The 18,242-nt window shown below is 42.2% G+C and overlaps 2 protein-coding genes and 1 long non-coding RNA gene across 3 annotated transcripts in view; 2 read left to right on the plus strand and 1 right to left on the minus strand.

Moving 5' to 3' along the window:
* FRYL (FRY like transcription coactivator) overlaps window positions 1-7,525 on the plus strand; it is a 416,688-nt gene extending 409,163 nt beyond the window's left edge. Inside the window, exons 61-64 of the mRNA XM_084625954.1 lie at window positions 1,109-1,126; window positions 2,084-2,194; window positions 4,983-5,179; window positions 5,623-7,525. Of these exons, the coding sequence (XP_084482080.1) occupies window positions 1,109-1,126; window positions 2,084-2,194; window positions 4,983-5,179; window positions 5,623-5,881 (585 nt within the window). The 3' untranslated portion in view covers window positions 5,882-7,525. The remainder of the gene's footprint in view (window positions 1-1,108; window positions 1,127-2,083; window positions 2,195-4,982; window positions 5,180-5,622) is intronic.
* A 7,435-nt stretch (window positions 7,526-14,960) lies between these two features.
* Window positions 14,961-17,990, minus strand: ZAR1 (zygote arrest 1). Its single transcript, XM_084626425.1, has 4 exons — window positions 16,894-17,990; window positions 16,625-16,717; window positions 16,471-16,545; window positions 14,961-16,153 (listed from the first exon to the last, which is right to left on the minus strand). The coding sequence occupies exons 1-4, from the start codon at window positions 17,701-17,703 to the stop codon at window positions 16,010-16,012; spliced, it is 1,122 nt and encodes a 373-aa protein (XP_084482551.1). The 5' UTR covers window positions 17,704-17,990; the 3' UTR covers window positions 14,961-16,009.
* Window positions 17,127-18,242, plus strand: part of LOC311519675 — a 67,982-nt gene continuing 66,866 nt past the window's right edge. Inside the window, exon 1 of the long non-coding RNA XR_014711341.1 lies at window positions 17,127-17,236. This is a non-coding gene — a long non-coding RNA (uncharacterized lncRNA). The remainder of the gene's footprint in view (window positions 17,237-18,242) is intronic.

An 18,242-nucleotide genomic window follows, 5' to 3' on the forward strand; every position in this document is an offset into this window, starting at 1 on the left:
TGCCACCAACGTGCTTGGCACTGTACAAAACACAAAAGTAAAGACCTTCCGTGGCCCAAATAACTTACACTCTAAGGCCTGGTATACACTGGTGTCAGCATGTAGGATATGTGTAGTACACGCCACAGTGAAAAGCAAGCTGTTTCCACCCTGCCAAGTGTAGCTACTGGGAGCGTTTCTCTGCTGCAGGGAGCTTCCAGAGCCTTTCCCCAGTGCCTCTCCCGCCAGAGCCTTTCCCTGCCACAGCAGCAGGAAGGTAGTGGGACATTACACTACTAAAGACAGCGGTGTAGATGGCGAAGACAGTGAGTGTGAAGAGAGCTGTGTAGGATATGTACTCTAAGGTTCTGGTGTGTCCTTACTCTGCTCACCGAAGTAGTGCCTCACTGTCTACACTGTTATTTATACCCATTCTAGGGGTGCATGCAGTGTGTATGTACTCCACATGCTACTGTAAGTGTAGATATAGCCAAAAAAGGCTTTCCTGACATTTACCACACACACACGCCCATTCTTCTTCTAAAATACTGTATGCACAATCCTAGAGGGAAATTCGACTGTGAAAATCTTGCCTTGAAGTATTGTAAAGGTCTTAATTAAAAACTCAAAAACAAAGACTTCTTGAGTTGACTCAAAATCCAGATTGACATAACACCCTAAATTCATGGGGAAAGTAATGGGGGGGGGTCATTTTTGTTGTTTTTCTCCCCCTATGTTCAAATATGATTACATGGATTAAGGAAAATGGATTGTACAGATAATAAACCCCAATTGTTCTTGTTTCTGATGGTTTATATAAATATTTACACATATATAACTGCAGACCCCTCCTATAGCAGTGTTGTTGCTGAAGTATATTTTTGTTAATGGGTAGGACAGCAAGAAAAAAAGTTACTCTTTGTCAGTTATATCAACAAGTGTTTAGTAATTTCACTTTGAATTCAGCCTGATATTTTTCCCACTCAATGAACCTGTTGAGAACGGTAGATATATTTCTTCCTCTAGTTTGCCTGGGGCATCTATGACCCTAATTAAAATAATTTCCTACACTAATTCTTGATCTTTTTCTTCCTTTGTATTTTTGTGACCCGCTCACCTTCTTGCTTAGCAAATGGAAATTCTAGCAGTAAGTGATGGTTCTTGATTTATTGAATACTTACCCATGACAGTCGTCAAACTGGTCTCCATCTGTTTCTTGTCCATTTGTGACATAGTAATGTCTTGTCATAGACTATTATAAAAGTACTGCGTGCTTCAATTTTGTATAGTCCTAACCCATGAACTAGTGGTCCTTTGTAAATAATATGATCCTGTAGTTAATAGAAGTTAATAGTAGATGACTCCATTAGCAGTAGCTTCTCTGTCTAAATCTAAAGCAATATTAACGTTGCCTCCTCATTAATTCATGTTTTAGATAAAAATATGCAAACAAAGTGATGCATAAGTTAATATTGCTGCTCCATTCCAATAAGAATATACCATCTGATATTTCTTAAAATAAAATCATAGCGAGCTTTCATAAGGAAACATTCTTATGTCTAAGAATTGAATTAGTTTCCTCTTGCTCTATCATGCAATTGTAACTGTAAGTCTAGGGTTAATAGCATACTTACCTGTTTTATTATCATTGGGAAAAGAGGCCATACTCATAAATCACAATTGTTTGTTTGGTATCAGATCTACTGTTTAAACTGACAAAACAGCCAAAAGAACTAAAAGCGATCTATATATTTCCTGCTGGAGCATGACATTTTGAAATGTCATTTGAATCCCCTTTTTTCTTGTTGGAAATGTGATTGCCTTTCTTAAAAGATAAACTTTTAACCTGCCAGAGTAATGCTACTTTATTTTTAATTACCAGTCTAGTCCTGAATGCAGCTTTCATCTGCTTTCATCAGCTTCTCACTACATTAGCTTGTAAATCTTCTTGACATTTCCTTTTCTGCAGTAAGCAAATAAATATTTTTAATATTGTAAATTCTGTGCTGGACAAACTGGCTATGATTTTATTGTCTGATTGTGTCATATGTTAGTTGATTAGCACTCCCTGAATTTAAGATAATGTTGCCGTTTACATTTTTAGGAGCTGGAGTTGTGTCGGAGGTTATACAAGTTGCATTTCCAGTTGCTGCTTCTGTTCCAAGCCTATTGCAAACTTATCAGCAAAGTAGATACAATCAAAAAAGAGGCAGAGGTAAAGGAAATAATATTATTTAGCTATCTGTTATTGGTGTTCAAAAGCAATACCCATTAAAAATTACCTTTTTATAATTTTTTCTTTTCAGTGGGTCATCTCTTTTGAAAATGGAGGTGTGTATAGCAGCTGTTTTGTAGCCAAGAGATAAAAGGTTTAATTAGAACTTGCAATTATTTTCTCAGTCATTGTATTATATCTGTGTTGATCCTTGGACCACTTGAAAGCTCTTTAATACAATGTGATGCAGGGAGCCCAATGATCTTAAAAAAAGCAAGGATTTAAAATGTTTCTGTCACTGTTGGTGTATACCAATCAAACTGTAAATGAGGTACATTAACTCGAATCAAGAAGATTCTGTTATGAAGACCCTTTCTGCCTCCACTGAGTCTCATCATCTGTACATAGTTGTATAGTCAGTTTGCAATTAATGTTACAGCTTTAAAGCCATATTCAAGTTTCAGGTGACTATAACCTATCTCTGCATATCTGTACAAGAAGTAGTATGTCTTCAGCACAACTAAAAATCAGGGAGACGGTGTCTCATGTTGGAAACAAAAAAGAAGCACCCAAAATTAGTGATATTTCTAAAAAATTAGCTATTAGAGGTTTTTAGAACAGAAGGTTGATTAAAAGAGGCTGGAGGGCCATAAATATAAAGGGAAGGGTAAACCCCTTTGAAATCCCTCCTGGCCAGGGGAAAGCTCCTCTCACCTGTAAAGGGTTAAGAAGCTAAAGGTAACCTCGCTGGCCTGACCAAAATGACCAATTAGGAGACAAGATACTTTCAAAAGCTGGGAGGAGGGAGAGAAACAAAGGTTCTGTGTGTCTGTCTATATGCTGGTTTCTGCCGGGGATAGACCAGGAATGGAGTCTTAGAACTTTTAGTAAGTAATCTAGCTAGGTATGTGTTAGATTATGATTTCTTTAAATGGCTGAGAAAAGAATTGTGCTGAATAGAATAACTATTTCTGTCTGTGTATCTTTTTTGTAACTTAAGGTTTTGCCTAGAGGGGTTCTCTTTGTTTTTGAAACTAATTACCCTGTAAGATATCTACCATCCTGATTTTACAGGGGGGATTTCTTTATTTCTATTTACTTCTATTTTTATTAAAAGTGTTCTTGTAAGAAAACTGAATGCTTTTTCATTGTTCTCAGATCCAAGGGTTTGGGTCTGTGGTCACCTATGCAAATTGGTGAGGCTTTTTATCCAACATTTCCCAGGAAAGGGGGGGTGCAAGTGTTGGGAGGATTGTTCATTGTTCTTAAGATCCAAGGGTCTGGGTCTGTAGTCACCTAGGCAAATTGGTGAGGCTTTTTACCAAACCTTGTCCAGGAAGTGGGGTGCAAGGTTTTGGGAAGTATTTTGGGGGGAAAGACGCGTCCAAACAGCCCTTCCCCAGTAACCAGTATTAGTTTGGTGGTGGTAGCGGCCAATCCAAGGACAATGGGTGGAATATTTTGTGCCTTGGGGAAGTTTTGACCTAAGCTGGTAAAGATAAGCTTAGGAGGTTTTTCATGCAGGTCCCCACATCTGTACCCTAGAGTTCAGAGTGGGGGAGGAACCTTTACAGCTGCATTGAAAGGGCAGCTGGGCACTTAATGAAGAGGAAGCAGTTTTCAAGCTATCACTCAAAAGTTGCACTGGCAAGCCTTCTCGAGCTAGCTTGACTCCAACTACCACAGGTAACAACAACAGTGAAGACAGCACAGGGCAGACTTCGATGCAGTTAGTACAAGTTCAGCACAGACCCTGGGTATGTATTCAGCTCACTAGCCTGCTCTGAAGCCCATGCTACGCTGTCTTCAGTGCTCCTTTTACCCTCGCTAGGTGACTCAAGCTAGCTCAGGTAGGTTAGCCTGTGCACAGCTTTTGCTGTGTAGACTTACCCTCTTTCTCGTCAAACCCTTCCCACACTCCTTATCAGTCACACACATCCCTACCTCTCTCTCCAATTCCAACACACCCACCTCCATCCCCCATAATGGGCCCCTGGATGTTTTCATTCTTGAGATCCCAGTATGCACATTTGTTGATAACCGTGGGTAATGCTGATGAAAGAAGTTGTCTCCCAGTCAGCGGGTGCTATGGCAACTGGTCATGCATTTTTATCCCCACTGGCTGCTCAATCAGCATGTCAGTCATAGAAGCACTTCAGAGTATAGGTCTCGTGTCTTACTCATGCTCTTTGGCTAAGGAGTTTTTTTTCCCACCTGTCCTGTCTGGGGAATTATGATGTTGGTTTTGCTTTCTGTGTAGACCATGGTAGATTGAGAGCAAGCTCAGGAACAGCGCTGCAGTATGTGCATTGGCTGGACCACACTACTGTGTTTGGGTCACCACTGCTATATACGTCTACTGGACTTTTTCTTTCTTTCTGTACATTCAGATTTTCTTTATTTGTAATAGAATCACTTCAGCTTTATTTCATTCTTCCAAAAGAGGCTACTTCTTTAGGTTGATTTTATACATGGCTACAGGTGGAAGGGTTCATGGCCCACCAATGACAGTGTGGTTGCGAGGTGAGAATTCCTGCAAGGAATTCTAAAGAACTGACTAAGGACAGACTATGGGAAAGCCCAAATGCTCATTACAAGTACTTGACTCATGTAATCATCCACATGCATCAATGTTTGGGCCAAGTGGCCACACTGGTGCCCCTGTCTGTGTGTCCTCATGCACAGTTCCGAGGGAGAGAAAGTGCACATCCCTATCTTCCTGCAACGCTTAATTTGGCTGAAAAGAGTTTTTGATCCAGAAAAGCTCAACTCTCCATATTTCTTTTAGGTTATAAACATGTCAGAAGAACTTGCCCAGCTGGAGAGCTGTTTGAAAGAGGCTGAATCTGCTTCAGACAGTGGTATTGAAGAAATTGAAATACAAGAGGCTTCCCAAGCTAGCACAGAAACTGCCATTCATTCTCTCATTGAAACCTTGAGAAGCAAGGAGTTTATATCAGCAGTAGCACAGGTCAAGGTTTTCAGGTAAAATGTGAAATGATTTAAATTATTATGCTTTTAGAGCAGCACTCAGTTTCCTAATGGACTTTTTAAATTTAAACATAGGCTTGATTCCAGTTTTTTTCCAACTCTTGCTGGATGTCCTTGTTGAAAAGGACAAAATTGGTTGTTTTTATGTGTTTTTCTCCTGTGCATGTTCACCATTTAAGAAGGGTAGTTCTGATCTTTAACAACTGTTTGTATCCTTTGAAAAATAAATTTATTGTAATATTATCCTGTAAGAAAATGACGTCTTATTAATAAGTATAGGAATAGCACCTTAGAACTTTCTCTTTCTTTCTCTTCTCACATTCTTTTAATTTATAAATACATATTCTTTAAAACAAAAACGAAAGTCATGTTGAATAATTAATTGCTTTGTTTTCTTTTGAAAGAAGATATTAAATATTTAAATTATATGTTCACAGGTCTGTTTGGCCCAATGACATATTTGGCAGTTCTGAAGATAACCCAGTCCAGACACTGTTGCATATATATTTTCGTCATCAGACATTGGGCCAGACTGGTAGCTTTGCAGTAGTAGGCTCTAACCAAGACATGTCAGAAGCCAGCTCAAAACTGATGGAACTTAATCTAGAAATTCGAGAGTCTCTACGCATGGTTCAGTCCTATCAGCTTCTAGCAAAAGCCAAACCTGTAGGAAATATGGTGAGCACTGGATTCTGAACAGCTTTCATTTAGTAGAGAAACAAAGCGAAGGATGCCTCAGAACATTATCAAGCACCTTTCATTAAAAAAACTGATGACCAATACAGAATTTTAACATAGCAAGACATTTCATCAAAAAACAAAGATCTAAAAACCAATGGAGTTAACATCTTACTGACTGCTGTTTCTACACACAACAGTTGTGTGGGCGGTAATGATTTTTTAATTATATAGATATAAACTACATTAAAGGAAAAGGGCTAAAAGCAATGCATATACATGCATTATTTTCTGTAGAAACAGAATTGTAAGTGCTGTTGCAGTAATGGCCTCCAGATGTTGAGACAAGTAAAGCAGGTGGGATGAGGCTAAAATCAAGGCTGATTTATTTTGGCTGAAGACCTGCAAGATTTCCTGGTTTTACAGCAGTACATGTAATCATCAACTAATTGCCTGATGACACATTTTGCAATGTCATGAAGAATGTGCAGTCATATATGAGCAGAAAAAGGACTTGTAAAGACTTTGCAAAAACCATTGATTTCTCAATGTTTTGTTTGCTTTTTGTTTTGTCTGTAATGAGGAATTATGTGTGAGAGTTGAAATGTATGGATATATGACCGTTGCATTTTGAAGGTATGGATGTTTGTTGATGAGGTCTCAGAGCATGCCTAAAAGAGCAATGCAAGATTATTTTTGGAGAAATTTTATTTTATTAGCTCTAATCCTCATAGTGTGTAAATGTTAGGACATTTAATAATATTTTAAACTGGGATTCCCCAGTGTTTCTAAAAGAAATAATATATCTGTTAAACTATTGGAATGCTGCTCAGTTCTCTGATCAGTGCTTATGTTACAAATATTGATAACTAACCAAAAAGTAGCTGCCTGCAGAGACTTTAAAATGTATATTAAAGATATATGCTGCCCATCAGCAATTCTCATTAGAAGAAAGTTAACTTATTTTATTCTGTATATATTCTAGAAAGTGTATAGTGCAAAACCAGTATTTTTCTTGTACATTCATGCAATGCACTGTTATATGAGAATAGATGTACAAAGCTAATGGGGGAAGGGGAACAGTGGCTATTAGTAGTAAAATACATGATTTGCAGTCGGCATATGCTGAGTTCAAGAAAAGAGGTGTGAATGCATTTACACGTATCTTCATAACTCACGAACTGGGACTACAGGGGAAAAAAATGAAAGGAAGAGGAAACTGACTATCAAAACCTGCAATATACTTCTATATACTTATAGTTCATAGTCATTGTTCACTGTAGCATAAAATGAACTGGATTCTGTTGAAAATAGCATTTTGTAAAAGAAATACGTGAATGTAGTCCCATGATTCCTGTGATTTGAAAGGAACACCCAGTATTTTTATATGCATCTCTCTTACCCACTGTGATGATTTTTTTTTTTTAAACTGGGCTCTGTAATTCCAGAGTTTAGAATGTACAAATGAAATTCTTAGCTTTGCCTTTTCTTGGGGAAGTGGACCCCACTAGAAATGTAATTATGCTGAAATGCATTAACTGAAGGCACTGTGCACCCTGTTGGACTGCTGACAGTAGTTGATACCTTAACAAGCTCTGTAACTGGTCAAGGCACATTCATAATCACTGTATTTTTTGATCTGATAAAATTGAATTATTTTGATGTTTCTGTGGTACTGTAGCTGGTGTTCTTAATTATTTAATAAGTATTTACTGGGGATATGTAGTTTTATTTAGTGGCGCATTACACTTTTATTTACATCATCTTTTACCAGCTCCCCCCCTTTTTTTTTGTAAAATAAAAACATTGTATCTGTCATCATGTGTATTCTGTGCAAGCTAGAAGGATACATAAGTATCATTTTTAGAAGTTTGTAAACACTGAAGTGGAAATATCTCTTAGCAGTTAACATACTGTACAATTTCAGCAATGAATTGGCAAATAATTTCCATGTTTTCTTCTCATACGTCCTGTCTATGCTACAGCATTTTAGTGTGCATCAAATCAGATTGTAATATGGCTTATACTACATATGTCTCACATCCACATCTAATTATAAATTCCAGTGCACAATTCCTAACCATTAATGTGTACAGTTTTTGGAACTTTCTGTTCTTACAATTACAAGACTAACCTGGGTCCCAGCAATATTCTCTTACTTTATAGTTTAGCCTAATCTGGGTGTTCTCCCAATCCACCTTCCTCCCAAGCATCTGAAGGAACATCATCTCAAAATGCACTACACAGTGTCTTCCTTGCACTCTTTTCTCCCACACCAGCCCTCCATGCAACCACATAACAAGGAAGTGGTATGCCAATTTAAGTGTACTTTATTTTGCTAACAGGAGCAAGCATTTACACATCCATTTCTTATAACTAGCTGGATTCTTGTGCTAGCTGCTATCCTAGATGAACAAGCACCTGATCTGATACTGGGGTCAATGACCTGTTTACCTTCTGAAGCAAGGGGTGTACTTAAGACGGTTACGGTTTAGCCAAGTGAAATCATGAGATTTGCTGAATATGCTGGTGCCTGGAGTATCAACTAATGCAAATGGGGAAAAAAGCAATAAAGGACTGAGTGCAAGATTGCAACCTGGGATCCAGCAAGCAAGGCCCCATTAACTTCTATTTTCTTTGAAGAACTGGTCCAGATTTTTAACAACAAACCAAGCTCAATCCTATTTCACATACTCAAGAGCTTTGTAGGAGTCCCTGCAACCCCATTTGAAATTACACAATCCAGTGTCCACAACAGGTGCTGTGTGCTATGAGAACAGAAGTTTGCATTTAGCATAGGCCTGAGATGGAGACAGGGAGTTCTTGCATTTGACATGAAGTGGGACTGCCTACCACGTGTTTAAAACGTACTAGAGTGTAGAACTACAGAGGATGGACACCCCACAGGATTCATTTTTTACTGCCATTATCAAAAACACTCAATCCTCCAACTGCCAAAAGTGAGACTTCAGACTGTACCATTGTTATTGTGCTGGAAGAAACAGTAGCCAGGGAGGGTGGAAACCAGCTGTTATCCCCATCCTACTGCTCCTAGTTGTAGCATTGACCTGACTAATACCGGCCACTGTAGTGAGGCAACATCCAGCAAGCCCACTTCTCAAGCTATATTAAGATCCAGGCTCTTGCCTCATCAATGATGCAGTACCTGCAGTGATGTAGGAGGATGTGGTGGAAGTAGCTACTGTTTTCAAAAGAAGCGTGGTGATAACTGTAGGAAATACTACAGCTCTCTGCCTTTGTTATGGCAATAGTTTAAACTTTTATGTAATGAAAATATGAATTGCATGCAGGTAAACTTTGAAGTCTATATATAAAGTAACCTTTCAGAGAAGAAAATTAGAAGCAGCACACAACTGTGTCTTTCTGTGTGTTATAGTTCTATGATTGTCACGGAATTTTATCATTCTGAGGAGTGTAACACTGACCTACACTATTGCATCTTCAATAACAAAGTAGTCTTACAAACATCTGATTCTTAGGTAACTGAGGGAAATGTACTTTTTCATATCCTGCAGGCCGTAGTCTTCACCTCCTGATCAAGTCTACTGTTCCAGGAAGGAAAAGTTTTCTGATGTCCACAGAGCAATGAAGATATACCTCAAACACATGGACTGCTTTTGAAAAATCAGCATACTTATCTTTCCATCCAAAATGTCTCAGCCAAGATAACTTATCCATAGGCAGATAGATAAGATGTGTTAGAAATGCATACACTGCCTTGGGTGCACAGGTTCCAAGGTTCATTTAATGCATTCTAGTGTAGCTCTCTGGGTTGAAGGGGTATCAGTCACCTTACAATAAATTAAGAAGTTGGCTATATTATCCTCTAGTATTTTCATTAAGCAGTCCAAGAGTGGCTTGTTCTCTTCCAGATAGGTCTCCTTTGGAAGAAAGATATTCTATTGAGAAGTCTATAAAGATTTTTTTCCCCCTTCCCTGACAGGGACTGTGGAAATACTTGGCTGACTTCTGATTCGTCTCTTTGATCTCCCTTCCCACTATTTTCCATAGTACTCTTCATCGTATTAGAGATGCAAGGTAGCAGCAAAGTCAGGAGCTAGAAGGGAAAATGTTAGCTGATCATTTCCTTTCTAGAACTGATCTTTTCCCTCAGTCTAACACATCCTTTTGGATATGTCAAACAGTTCTTTAATCTCATACAAAAGACAGATTCCAAGTCCAGAAGGGACCATTGTGATCATCTAGTCCAACGTCTTTTCTAAGACAGGCCATAGAACTTCCCCAAAATAATTCTTAGAAAATATCTTCTAGAACGACATCTGATCTTGATTTAAAAATTGGCAGTGATGGAGACTCCACCAAGACCCTTGATAAGTTGTTCCAATGGTTATTTGCCTTCATTTCCATTTTTAGTTTGTCTTGCTTCAACTTCCAGCCCTTGGATCATGTTATACCTTTCTCTGATAGGCTGAGGAGCCCATTATTAAATATTTGTTCCTTATGTGGATACTTACAAACTAATCAAATCACCCCTTAATCAGCTTTTCATCTATCACTAGAAGGTATGTTTTCTCATCCGTTAGCCAGTCTCATGGCTCTTCTCTGAGCCTTCTCCCATTTATCAACATTCTTCTTGAATTGTGGCTACTAGAACTGAATGTAATATTCCAACAGCAGGCTCATCTCTCTACTCCTACTCAAGATTCCTGTTTATGCATCCAAGGATCATGTTAGCTCTTTTGGCCACAGCATCACTTGGAAGCTCATATTCAGCTGATTCCAGTTTGTTTCTCAGGAGAAAGATTTATGGGTTGTGGAGGATAGAGTTCCCCCAACCTGTAAGTATAGCCTACATTTTGTTCCTAGCTGTATACATTTAGCCATATTAAAATGCATAGTATTGACTTATGCCCAGTTTATCAAGTGATCTAGATTGCTCTGAATCCATGATCTTTCATTATTCACCACTCCATTTTGTGTCATCTGTATACTTTGTGTTTTCTTATAGGTCATTGATAAAAATGTTATTGCAAGGCTCAAGATCAATCCCTGTGAGACCCCAAATGGAAACCCCACTCGCTGACAATTCCCCATTACATTGAGACCTATCAGTTAGGCAGTTTAATACATTTAATGTGTCATGTTAATTTTATATCTAGTATTTTAATCAGTGTCATATTATACAAAATCAAACACCTTAAAGTTTAAGTATGTTTACACTATTACCTTTATCAACCATACTTGTAACCTCAAAAAAAGTTTGAAAAGATCTATTTTCCATAAACCCATGTCGATTTGCATTAAATTATGTAACCCTCCTTTAATTCCTTATCAAGTCCCCTGTCAGCCACTCCCTTATCTTACCTGGGATCAATGTTGAGCTGCCAGGCCTATAACTACCTGGGTCAAAACTGAGATTATGAATTGAAGAAGTTGTTAGTAATAAGTATTTCTAAAGGTTTGGCCATATGTTTGATAGGCAGATGGAAATGTGGACTGCCTCTCCAATCTGTGCAGAGAAAGCACAGCTCAGTAGTAATGGATTGGGGAAAGAAATTAAGTAAAATTTTCCATCATTCCACAGATGTGATTAAGCCAGATTCTGGTGTACAGCAAACACATTTAAAGACTCATCTTCTCACACTGGCACTCTACACCCTCACTTTAGAAATAGGTGGCCAGTATTATAGCTACATAGAAGCCAGTAGTCAGCTGCTACTCGGATCACTTCTAGGAAGGGGAATGGGGGGAAACAAAAACACACACGGGGGGGGGGGGGGGGGAGAAAAAGGAGAACCCAGAAGGAAAATCTCAGGCTGACTGTACTGAGAGGAAAGATGAACCAGGATGTCCTTCCAAGAATTTGAAATAGTATTGGGAAGGGAAGAGTAGGAGAGAAGACAAGAAGAGGGCACCAAAACCAGAGCAAGAGGGAAATGTGGTAGAAAAGAGAAAGCAGTAGCTGGACAACCACACAAGCTCACTGTCTCCACCATGGCAAAAAGAAAAAGGAGGACTTGTGGCACCTTAGAGCCTAACCAATTTATTTGAGCATAAGCTTTTGTGAGCTACAGCTCACTTCATGTCATTTCTGTCCTTGCATACCAACACCACTACTGCTGCATTCTTCCCCCAATACAGCGACTCAGCTCTTTCCCTCTGTCAGTCTCCACCTTGAGAGTTATGACCTCTCTGGATACCCAGAGATGCAAGCCAACATTATTCACATGCATAAGCAGTCCACCTGTGTTCTACATTTACACTTCATGTCACAGCTGGACTTTCAAGTTTTGAAGGGGAAGGCTATTTACATTTTTTTCCTGTGCTGTTTGGTTCAGTTCTTAGTCTTTTTCAGCACAATTACAATTTGTTAAACTGGTAGGCGGGAAGATGAGCTATAACTTTCATGGATAATGGACAGGTGTCTAGATTGCTTAAGGGAGAAAGTAGAATTTATCACCGGTATTAGTCATTTCCCTACAATTGTAAGTTATCCCCTGCATTTATTTAATATGAATTGGACAAAGGACAAGTCACTCTTCCTCTTTCCTATTACCAAAATATTGGTAATATGTATCCCTTATCTGGGATATGTTTCACATACTAGCTGCTATTGCATACTTCCTCACTGGGAGTCTTAAGCTGGTACAATGGAAATGTGGCTGCTTTAGTCCAAACTCTGATCTAGCATTTTCCATCACTTTCACAGAAGTCACACACACACACAAAAAAAAATCCAATAAGTCAGCTTGGAGGTCTGTTAAAGGTTACCTGTTGAGCCAGACATCTCCACCTCCTTCAGTCTCCAAGAACATACTCCAGGAGCAGTCTGGTCCTTTTCAAATCACTTTGTGCTGCTTCACCAGCAAGGATCAGGCAGGGTAAGATTGCTCTGCTGGCTGGGGCTCTCTTAGTGAATTCCTCCTTGTATGGCAAACAAAAATACTCTCTCCCCCCCCCCCCCCTACAGGGTCCAGGTCTTGAAAAGTTCTAGCCTTGTTTACCTTAGCTGTTGCTATTCAGCTCTCTTCTAGGAGTGTTTCTAACCACACCCAGCAGTTGGATGTGGGAGATGGATAGGTACGCTTCCAATACTGTATTTGGGAGTCTTGGACCAATAATCCCTAATAGTAGCCAACTTTCACAAAGCTTTAGTAGTTTTCTTAGCCAGAGTGACTGATGCTCTGACAAGACAAGCTTCAACCCCACCCCCCCAGAAAATGGGCTTGATCAGCCATTCCTTATCTACACTAATCCAATAGTATCAAGCCCCAAGCATAGAGTTGGGGCTTCAGCTCCATCCATCCCATCAGAGGAATCAATTTGGCAATGTATAGGTCTATGAACCTCAACAACTCAATCTGTCATTTTTCAGATACCACTTCAGATTGCTCCAGGATTAGGATTGCTGGTCTGTTTTGGTTTTGTGCATTAGGACCCAGCAAAATAATTCAACATCCTAAATTTATAAATAGGTTTCCACAAAAAGTGGCCCTTGTGTTCTGTGATAGACTCCAGGATTAAATATTAAAAATCCCAGAACTCATATGTGGAAAATACCCCACATACTCACAGGCAGTAAAGTTGCCTACATTTTTCCAAAATTACACAGTTGGGCAGAAATGGATAATAGGAAGAGGCAAAACAAGTTACATTTATGCTAGGAACAAATCTGTGTTAAAGTACTGAATCTGGATTACTGCAACTAGGTCAGAAGGGCATATTAAAAGCTAGTTGGTCACCACTGTGACTCTAGCTGTAACATTTATCTGCACACCTAGAAACAAGTTTGTGAAGGGGGGAAAGAAAAAAAAAAAAGGGTGGATGTAGAATGTAATCCTACAAGCTGCAGAATACAAACTTATTAAAAGGATGAACATTCTGCAAACAAAATAGCAAGGAGGAATGTGTGTACATTTATCTTTTGAAATTAGACAATCCATGTCTGGTTTTACAAACTGATTATCCTTACTTCTGTTAAAGGTTGTGTTTCTATCCAACTGCTTTAAATGGTATTTTATATGGCAAACGTTTAATAAAGGTTTGCATTAATAGATGTAGACTAGAATTCTGTCCATAACTTTAGAAGAAATTCTTATCTCCTGTCTATCTTTACTGTAAAAAAAAGGTTTGCATCCTTATGTAGTATGCCCTTTCCCATCTTCACTGAGAAAAGCCAGAGTGACAGATTTAATGGATTTTCACTAAAAATATGTGAAAAACCTCATAGTAACTGCCTGCAGAAGGCCATACATTATTAGGTATAGACATACTAAGTTTGATTCATAATAAATAAAAATAAAAAGAACACTTATTTAAGGAAGGTCTTCTGTCTTTCCAAAAGTGTCAGTGCTTTTTAAAAAAAAAATTGGAGGTTTTTCAAGTCTTCAGTATATAGTACCACTGTTGCTCTAGGAATCTGAGAAGCTTGATGAACACAGTGGAAGGAAGTAGTGGAGAAGATACATACTATAGTTTTCACCCAATTGCTTATAAGCTACATTCCAGACATCAAACTGTCATTAGAGGTAAATATTGAGAGTAGTCCTTTAAGTAGACACCACCTTTGATAAGAAATTGGTGTTCACTAATAAATGAGTAACTTTCCCCAGTAAGTGCTGGTTCCAACAAGACGGTCAACATAGCTTATAGCAGCAATGGCCTCAGGCCAGTACTGTGCTATTGTGGGGTTAGGAAGACAGCAATTCCCTGGTTCTACTTACTCCTACTGTTATACTGTGGTTCCAGTTCATGGCTGTGCCATTGTGACAAAAATGCCACAACTCATACCTTAAGGACTTTCTTCACAGTTAGAAGGGGAGGCTCACATGCAAGCAGGCATAAGCCAAGTACTGTGGCTATCTGGTAGAGTTTAATAGGCACCTCTGGAAGTTACACAGCCCTACTTTACGTTTTCCATCTTAGGATAGTGGCTGTGGGTCAATAAGAAAGATTTGTTTAAAATGATGTAACAGTTTCCTCTTAGAGCAACTTCCTTCTGAAATTGCTACAATATACACCCCCCCCCCATTTTATTTATCAATTCACAAAGAAGGCTGGTTATTAGCAATGTGTTATCTTTAAAGGAGAGTTTCACAGAAAATTTACACATTACTGACTCTTGGTAACAAGCTTTTGTCTACACAATTTGAAAAATACACAGATAGAGAAAATTAACAGTCACTATCAGATTAGCTAATAAAGCAGCTAGAACAGAAGCAAGCTATTTCACTGTAGGCTCCAAAGTGAGAAATGCAGCCATTACAGTTATCAATAGCTACACTGATCTGTATCAATTAGAAGTGATCTATACACATTAAAAAAAAGACACTGAAAATCTTTACCTGATCTATTAGCAACAGCCATTTAATTTGACCTTCTCCCCTTCATAGCTATGCACACCTGGAATACATGCCCCTTTTAGGTTGGGGGGTTTCCTTAACGATAGTGCTATAACAGCCCCAGATTAGTAGTAGCTAGTTTAATTGTAAAAATGGCTACTTGTCTTCATGAAACATAATTCTAGGCTTGAGCTGATCTGACTAGCCCTCTGCCTATTTAAGAATTACTAACTTTCAGGTATTAGAAGTGATTGGTAGATATGCAACTTTCTTCCTGTTTATGTACTCTTATACTAGTTAGTGACTGTAGAACATTTAGTTAAATTGCGATCAGACATTAAGTGTTTGCCTGTATTGTGGAAGGATGCTATTGGATTTTCACTCTTGTGTTAAATGAGGTGGATGCTCTACATAGAGCGATAGAGGTAGAGTTTACCAGTAATCTGTTTGAGACTCAACTGCTTGAGTTGCTCCCCAGAGAAGTCTTCCTGAAGCATAGGAGGTCACTAGGAAAGCATGTCTACCTCCTCCAGAAGCAGACACTGCTAGGTGTGTCATCATAACAATAAGTCATACAAGGAAGAGTAGTTCTGTGGCTGACAGAATGATAGTGCCTTCTCCCCCATTCCTAATGGGGAATGTTGCAGCTTCCCTACTCATAAATAAGGTAGACATGAGCATGCCTTATCAGTTATAACAGTGCTTCGCCATACCTTTATTTGTAGGTTTGCCCAGGTACACCCCACCATATTATATATTCTTTCAAAAGAAAAACTGCTTTGATTGCAATTTTACACCAGGATCCTTTAAACTAGTATCCCAGTCAAATAATATATTTGAAACTAAATGTACTATCACAGGAAAGACGTTTGCCTTTGCATCTCCCACAGAGATCTTGACGATGGGGTCTCTTGGGGTCCACATGGCGCACTTTCACGGGGCAGGTGCATCTGGTCTGCTTACAGCTCTAGAAAAGAAGCAAGGATGTTGGAGGAGAAAATACCTGAACTGCAGTGATACAGGGGAGGCAGGAGATCTGCAAGCTTAGGGGAGGACACGGTATTAACGGCAGTAGTTTAGATTATAGGCTGCTCAGTGCAGGGAGGAGTGAGGCTGCTGACAAAGCTCCAGCACACTTGGGGTGCTAGAGCACAGCTGGAGTTCCCAGGCTTACTGGAAAGAACAGTGGGGAAGGCCCCGCCAAACGCCCTCCCTGAGGGAAGCCAGGTTACAGGGCTCCCCAGTGCGCTAGCTGTAGCGAGGCCCTGAGGGGGCTGTGCTCACCTGGCAAGTGATGTCCTCCACGCGGTAGGGGTTGTAGGATTTCTGACACGTCCGGCAGAACTGCCGGAAGTAGACCTGGAGGAAGGGGAAAGGCGGGTCAGTGGCGGTCAGAGCCCGGGGGGCAGAGGGGCAGCCCCGGGGGCACCAGGCCTACCTTGTTGGTGCCCTGCACACACCACACGTAGGCGCTCTCCCAGCGGATGTTGCAGTCCTTGCAGTGGTAGTAGCCGTACTTCTGCTCCAGAAACTAGGGGGAACAAGGGCGACTCAGCCACGGGCAGGGAGCCAGCTCCCAGCCCGGCCAGGCCAGCCCAGCTCCCGCACCCTGCTGGCCGCAGTGCGACCCCGCCGCAGGGCCAGTCACCTGAGGCCCCGCCCCCGGGCTTCCCGCCACCCGCGGTGACCCGACCCGCCGGCCCTCACCTGGAAGCGCAGGCGGGTCTTGCCCTGCTCCGGCTCCTGAGGGGCTGCGGCCTGGGGCTGCCCCGCCGGGCGCTCGGGGGCCTCCTGCTGGCCTTCCTGCGGCGGGGCAGCTGCCGCCGCCGCCCCCTCCTCCGCTACCTCCTGCTGCGGAGGCTGCTGCTGGGGCGGCCGCGGCTCCTGCGGCTCCGCGCTGCTCCCCGGGGGCTGCTCCCAGCTGGCCCGCACGGCGGCCGCCTCAGTGCGCTGCTGCTCCTCTTCCTCGGCCGCCGCCGCCGCCGCCGCCTCCTCCGGCTCCTCCTCGGCCGCCTCCTGCCCCGCTTCCTCGGGCTCCTCCAGGAAGGTGGTGAGTCTGCGGGACGCCATGGGCGAGTAGACGGCGATGGTCCTGGGGAAGCGGACGGGCCGGCCGCTGGTGGTGGCGGAGCTGCCCTGCTCCTGCTCGCGGGGCCGCAGCGGGGGCAGCCCGGGAGCCAGCCGCCGCCGCAGCAGCAGGGTGCGGGGCCCCAGCGAGCACTGCACCGAGGCGTCCTGCCGCGGGTTCACCTGCACCCCCACCTCCTTGGTGTTGGCCTTGCGGAGCCGCGGCGTCAGGCTGGGGTTCACCTGGGACAGGATCGCCTTCAGCTGCGCCCGCTGGTAGTTATCGAAGTACTCGGCCGCGGCCGCCGCCGCCGTGTCCCCATAGCCCGAGAAGTAGGTGCCCCGCTGCCGCCAGGCGCCCGGGGGCCCTTTGCCCTTGGGCGGCTGGTAGCGATAGGAGTAGGGGGTGTAGGCTGAGTACAGGTAACTATCCATGGCCTCGTCCGCCATGGCGTCTGCCCCGGCAGCTGGGCTCGCGGGGGCCGCTTTAAATACCCCGCGCTGGGGAGGGGCAGGCTCAGCTGCACGTCCCGTCCCCCCACCGCCACCTGAGCGGGGCTGTTTCCATTGGCGGAGGGGCAATGAACCGCCTCGCCGCGGATTCCCTGGCGGGGATCGCTGCCCCGGAAGCCCGCGGGGAAAGCAGGTGGATGGGAAGAGCCGGCTAAGCCCGGGGTCCAAGGAACGTAGCAGAGGTGAGAGCCAGGGAGGGGAGCCAGCGGGGAGCCTCAGGTGACAAGGCAACCAAGGCGGCGGGGACGCAGAGCTTCAGGCAGGTCTTTGAAGCAAGTAAACCCCTTATTGGTACAACCTCCTGGGTTCTCTCTGTCTATTAAATGTCCTGAGTCTCCCTTCCTCTTTCACTTGGTTGACAACTCTTGTATCTGCCCCCCGTATCACCGCCCTGTGGGGACCCTGGAGTCTGTGCAGCGTTCACCTGAGCTGAGGGGTTCAGCCGGAGGCTGTGGAGCGTTTTCTCTTGAGCAGAC

This window comes from Lepidochelys olivacea (genome assembly GCF_965140295.1).
Source record: "Lepidochelys olivacea isolate rLepOli2 genome assembly, chromosome: 4".
Classification (NCBI taxonomy): Eukaryota; Metazoa; Chordata; order Testudines; family Cheloniidae; genus Lepidochelys; species Lepidochelys olivacea.

Bases quoted from the DNA above. Each gene is read 5' to 3' on its own strand.
- ZAR1 (XM_084626425.1), bottom strand. From the start codon at position 17,703: ATGGCGGACGAGGCCATGGATAGTTACCTGTACTCAGCCTACACCCCC. The intron at 16,718-16,893 runs GTGAGGGCCGGC...TGTTCCCCCTAG, and splicing joins AGACCCGCCTGCGCTTCCAG to TTTCTGGAGCAGAAGTACGG. The intron at 16,546-16,624 runs GTAGGCCTGGTG...CCCTTCCTCCAG, and splicing joins GTGTGCAGGGCACCAACAAG to GTCTACTTCCGGCAGTTCTG.